Source organism: Giraffa tippelskirchi, chromosome 4 (assembly GCF_054371585.1).
Source record: "Giraffa tippelskirchi isolate mGirTip1 chromosome 4, T2T-mGirTip1v1.2.pri, whole genome shotgun sequence".
NCBI lineage: Eukaryota > Metazoa > Chordata > Mammalia > Artiodactyla > Giraffidae > Giraffa > Giraffa tippelskirchi.
This window is the reverse complement of record NC_137278.1, coordinates 111,845,881-111,851,880: the sequence shown is the minus strand read 5'-3', so window position 1 is coordinate 111,851,880 and position 6,000 is coordinate 111,845,881. Positions and strand designations below refer to the sequence as shown.

Here is a 6,000-nt window from a genome sequence, read left to right as displayed (position 1 = left end):
AGTCTTCTCCCATCCTGGCTAGTCAGGCCCTAAAACACCACCAGTTGATTGCCTTTTCCCCTTCAGCCAGCAGCATTTGAGATTTTCCCTGGAAGAGTATGTCTTGTACTTAAAAGGAAGAGTGGTGGGAGACAGGAGAGGCGGAGAAGAGGAGCGGGGAGAAGGGCGTGCTGGGCCTGTCGCGCTCCAGAGTCGGAGGCGCCCGGAGGCCGGCCGCCGCGCGGCTGCGCGCCCAGGAATGCGCGGTTGCCGCGGCGTCCGCGGGGCTGGCGGCGGCGGCGGGCTGGACCCGGCGTCGCGCACCTGAGCGCCGGGGGCGGGGCGGCGGCGGGCACAGCCCCCCCGCCGCGCGCCGCGCCCCTCGCGCGCCGTCTCGGTCCTTTCCGCCCGCGCTTCGGCGTCGCTCGGCTCCGCTCCTTCCCCTCCCTCCCCTCCCTCCTTCCCTCCCTTCCAGCCCGGGAGAACCGCGGGCTCCGGACGGCGAGTTGGCCGTGGCTTCTCGCGCGCGGCCGCTTCGGCTCACCTGGGCGCCCGCTCCCAGCCCCGCTCCTCGTCCCCCCAACTCCTCTCAGGTAAGGGGCCTCCGGGGCAGTGCGCGCTCTCCACGCGAACCTGTACCCCTGGACTCGGCTGGACGGCTGGGTCAGGACACGTCCTGCCTCCTCCGCGAGTCGGTTAGGGGGCTCCGCGCCTCGCCCTGCGATGGTGAGGGTGTCGGGGCTGGCCCCTCAGACCGGAGCGAGGGCTGGAGATGCGACGGGCCGACAGGTGGCGGGTCTGGCTCGGATCCCCCGCGACCGCTGGAGACGCAGACCCCGGCGGCCCGGGGGTGGGGACCCTGCCTCTCTCCTCCCCTCCAGGGGCGGCGACCGTCCGGGCCCGCCGTGTAGGTGCGTCGGAGAAACTCGGCGGGGTGGGGACTCGGCGGCTCCTCGCCTGCGGCGCTGAGTGGGGGCGCTCTCGGTGAGAAGGGCCCTGAGGGGCGCGGCCCCGGGGCAGACCCTCGAGCCGAGCGAGGACCTCACGCTTCCCTTCCCCGCCCCCTTTTGTGTTTCCCCTGCAGAGCAGCCGGTCCCGGCGGGAGGCGCGGCCGCCCAAGCGCTTGGGGGTCGTTCCCTCGCCTCCTCCGGGCGGCGGGAAGGAAGAGGCGGCGGCGGCAGGAGTCGGGGCGGGTGGCCTGAGGTGAGAGCCCGGCCGGCCCCGCTGGGAATATGGCGACCGGTGGCTACCGGACCGGCGGCGGCGGCAGCACCACAGACTTCCTGGAGGAGTGGAAGGCGAAGCGCGAGAAGATGCGCGCCAAGCAGAACCCCCAGGGCCCGGCCGCCCCCGCCGGGGGCACCGGCGACGCGGCTGGGAAGCTCCCGCCGGGGGCCCTGGGCACCTCGGCCGCCGCGGCGGCCAACGAGCTCAACAACAACCTCCCGGGCGGCGCAGCCGCCGCCGCCGCCGCACCTGCCGCCCCCGGCCCCGGGGGCGTGAACTGCGCCGTGGGCCCCGCGCCGCTGAGCCGCGCTGCCCCCGGCCCGCGGCGGCCGGAGGACGAGGCCCCCAGCACCGCCGCCGCCACTTCGGGGGCAGCGCCCGCCCGGGGCGGCGAGGAGGAGCGGGACTGCGCCCCGGAAAAGGGCAAGAGCTCGGGCCCCAGCGCCAGGAAAGGCAAGGGACAGATCGAGAAGAGGAAGCTGCGGGAGAAGCGGCGATCCACCGGCGTGGTTAACATCCCCGCCGCAGAGGTGAGCCGGGCGGGGCCGCAGCCGGACCCTGGAGGGCTGCCGCCTCCTGGTCTCATCCCTCCGGGACCCAGAGCTTTCCCCCTCGAGCCTACACTTCTTCGCCTTTCTCTGAGTAGGCAGGCAGGGGGTGATGGAGTTTTACTTTCAACAAACGCTTCCTGGGAAGTTCCGCAACCCAGAGTCGGACACGTGCTTTTCAGGCTTCCTGGCTAAGATCTTAGACACCAGAGCCTTCTTTTCACTGGTGGAAAGATAACGTGGGGCTTCAGAACTTGCCTACCTCGTTTCTGCTTGATCAGTTAGAAAAATTGGTAAATGGTGATGACGACGTACTCTATTTAGTTTCCCACGTGTCCCTCTCAAGTTATCGGATCGTTTATCTCTTCTTCCCTCTTAGCAGTGTTTAATAGCACCTGTAAAGAAAACTTGGCCTTAGCACTGCCCCAACTTTATCTTTCAGTGAACCCAAGATAAGTATATCCAACCGAGCATATGTACTATTTCATATATACACCAGCTGTTGGAAATAGCGCACACACACACACACACACGCACTTTTTTCCTGCGTGGTATTCTGGACAATAGGAACGCTGTAGCAACCCACAGTTCTTTTGCTCTCTGCTTGTATTGAAGTATTTGACCCTATGTATTCTGGAAAATATCTGTGGTAGGTTTGAGAGTTTTTTTGGGGGTGGTGGTGGTTGATTTTTTTTTTTTTTTGTATTTTTGAGCCGTCTGAAAAACATTTCTGTGGGCAGCAGCAGCATCTTCGCATTAGAATGCCTGGTGAAACTTTTTTACTTATGGTATAACAGCACTTCTCTCTACTCAACAAAACAATCGTAAACAAGTTTTTAGTTGCTTTAATGGTAACTCACCGGCTTGGGGAAGTGATTCAACAATCCTATTTCACCCGAAGTAGTTGCATCTTTTGCTCATTGGCTCTAAGGTTTTAACCTTTTTTTTTTTTTCCCCTCCTGGCCTTCTAATTTATTCAACTTTGACACACAGTAAGTAAATAGTAAGAATTCACCGACTTTAATTGTGGTTCATTTAAAAACATCTGCAGTAAGTTAGGGTGTGTATCAAACACACCAAATTTTTGAGTCTTAATATGATTTTCCACACCTAGAAAATCAGTTTTTCTTTGAAGGGTATATTTTTATGCATGTTTCAGGAAGATTTTTTTTTTTTTCTTTTCTCAGGAAGATTTTTATCAGCCAGCAAAACTGTCCTCTGTGGTTTGCTACTTGCACAAAAGATCTGTTATTCATTAAATTGCTTTAAAAGGAATTCATGAGAGTGGTAATCAAATTTCTAGGGTTTTTTTAAGTTAAAAATATGAAGATTAAGGGGAAACTGAAGACAAGGCTTTGGAAAAGTTACATTCCTCAGCGTTATTTTTAAATATAGCTGATAGTCCAAATAAAATAATTTGTCATTTCCAATCTTTTCCTCATTGTTCATTTGACAGGGGTCTTATTTTGGGAGATTTCTTGGCAGATGTTAAACTTCATTTTTTTGTCTGGATGCTTGTGCTAAAATTGTTATTTCTCAATACCTTTTTGTGTTTGTTTTTTTAACAAGGGTAATGTTTACTGGGAGAAATAAGTATGGTGTATCTTGTGAGGTCCTAAGAAACATCCTTTGTTAATATTCATGTTTTGGGTAAGGGAACACAGTGCTGAGAATGTAGATGACTCCCCGTTACAATTGAGTCTAATACTCTGGAATGTTATTCGATTGGGTGTTGGCAACTCCTAAATTTAATCTTCCTTAAAAACAAACAACCCAGGGTACCATTTTTTTGTCTGTGGAATTTGAACCTTTTTTATTGAATAGGGAATTGAGTACTGCTTTCTTTTTGTGGTAACTGTGGCTCTATCTGTTTCATGCTGTAGGACCCAACAAAACATGGTAATGTTTTACCACAGTATCTAATTAGCAGGCATATTTCTTGAGTTCCTCCTCCCCATATTTTCAGTTTTTAAAAAAATAAAGTCTTTTAGATTATGTTAATCACGTGCCATTCACTTCTCTTAGTTTCAACATTGTAAATGCCAGTTGCTGTGGAGTCTCTTGTATAATACAGTTTAGCACTACTATTTTAAAAAGTCATATAATATTTTATGAAATTTTCAGGCATAAAACTATTATAAAATATTTTATAATATTATAAAATATAAAAAGATCAATATTCAAAAGTAGACTTGTATTTATATATATATATATATATATATAGTGTTGAATGACAAATCTCTTATTTTCAGGCAGTATTCCCAACCAAGTTTATATTAGTAGATTAGCATGTAACTTGTATGCAGAGTCTATTTTAGTGTTTGATAAACATTAAATTTCTTCAAAAGTATTAAGCATCTGTGTAAAACGTTCGTTGCAACTTTCATTAACTTATTTTACTGATTACAGAGTACTATAAAATTGTTACAAAAGAACCTGACAGCAGATAAAGATGATACAAGCAACTGGAAGATAGTTTTAGTAAGGAAGCAGTTCAGAATCTTAAAGTGTAAGTGGTGAGGGGATACTGCCTGTGATGGCTATAATAAATGCAAATATACAGATGCTCATTAATGAGATAAACTTTAGTTGCTCTTGTTTGCTAAGAGGTTTTTTTTTTAGAAAACTTTTTTCTAAATTTTTACCTTTTCTGTTTTTTTGAGTACTAGCCTGAATTGGATAAATTGAATGTAACATACTTCCTGTGGATATTTTTTATACATTTATTAGATCAGCCACATATTTATTACATGTCTCTGTTCAAGGCACTATCATAAGCACTCTGGAGAAAACAAGAATAAGGCAGTGTATATTTTCAAGTAGCAAGACTGTAATCTAGGAAGAAGGCATAATTACATGAAGAAACTTAAGTACGTACTGAGTTAACAGTTTAAAAGCCATCTTAACACAGCATGTAACTAATTGTTAATTAAAATTGTTGTCTGTTTAAAGGAAAGAGATGATGGGGCTAAAAGTAGCTGTTGAGGTTGAGGGTCTTGAACTGAGACTTAGATTTCTTTACTTATATGTTTATACATATATTCACACATAAATGCATATATACCTGTTTATATAGTATTTTAAATGTCAAAGTGCGGTGGTTCTTAACTGTGGCAGCATATCAACACTATTTGAGGATATTAAAAAATGCTTCCCCTTTTCTGATTAGTTGCCTTCTTCCTCCTTGACCCCTTACGTTGAATGGGTCTGGGATGGATCCCAGGTATTAATATTTTGATAAGCTCCCCATGTGAGTCAGGATTTAGAATTATTGGGTTGCATTCTAGGGATGCAGAAATGAATAGGACACAGGCCTTGCCCACAAAGGGGTGCTTAAGTAATAAAGGGAACTGTATTAAGTAATACAGTGTTAAGTACAGGCTATTTCCTGAGCAGGATACCTAACTCAAGAGAGTTAGTTGGGGAAGGCTTCCTCGACACTTACACCCATGTTTTCAGAGTGCCTGTGAGGTTATTGCCATTGGGTAGGTGTGCGTGAATGGATTAACAAAGGTGGTTTTCATAGAAAATACAATCTTTCAGTAGATAGAGACCTAGTGTTAAAGTTGCTTTCAGTCGTGAAAACTCAGCGACTCCGTGGACTGTAGCCCACCAGGCTCATCTGTCCATGGGATTCTCCAGGCAAAAATACTGTAGTTGGTTGCCGTTTCCTTCTCCAGGGTATTTTCCTGACCCAGGGATTGAACCCCAGTCTTACCTCTCATGCATTGGCACACAGGTTCTTTACTGCTTCTGCCACCTGGGAAGTCTCAGATAGAGGTCAAATGACGCTAAAGTTTGAATTTAAATATAAAAGTTAAAATTTATTGAAACTTAACTGTTTTCATTGTGGTCGGCTAAAGTGTTCTACGTATTGTCTTAATTAATGCTCACAGCACTCCCCAATGGTAGTTATAGTAACTGTTTTCATCCCCATTTCCAGAGGAGAAAATGGAGGCTTATAGAGTTTAAATGACTCAAGATCACATGGGAAGTGAATAAATGGTAGAGAAGTATTTTAAAAGTCTTTGGTTTTTTGTGTACGTGTGTGTCTAGGGAAACGGAGTTTTTAAGAGTTAATCAATTTTGCATTATTGTGTATTTTTCTAGATTTTTTCAGTAACTTTTTATTAGAGGTTTATCTTAAATGATTTCAACATATAAATGGGGAAAACAATGAAGATATGAAATTGAATAGAAATTATGGTCAAATTTGTAGGCTCAGAGTTTGCTTCTAACCCTGTAG

The 6,000-nt window shown here is 47.4% G+C and overlaps 1 protein-coding gene across 3 annotated transcripts in view; it reads left to right on the top strand.

Annotated features, from left to right (window-relative positions):
• Positions 1-457: 457 nt before the first annotated feature.
• The window catches only part of PAWR (pro-apoptotic WT1 regulator), a 118,111-nt gene continuing 112,568 nt past the window's right edge, over positions 458-6,000 (top strand). Inside the window, exons 1-2 of one of the 3 annotated variants that reach the window (XM_081593173.1) lie at positions 458-572; positions 1,064-1,736. In XM_081593173.1, the coding sequence (XP_081449299.1) occupies positions 1,212-1,736 (525 nt within the window). In that variant the 5' untranslated portion in view covers positions 458-572; positions 1,064-1,211. Of the gene's footprint in view, positions 891-1,063; positions 1,737-6,000 lie in introns of all 3 variants that reach the window. The other 2 variants (XM_081593174.1, XM_081593175.1) reach the window with 2 other exon arrangements.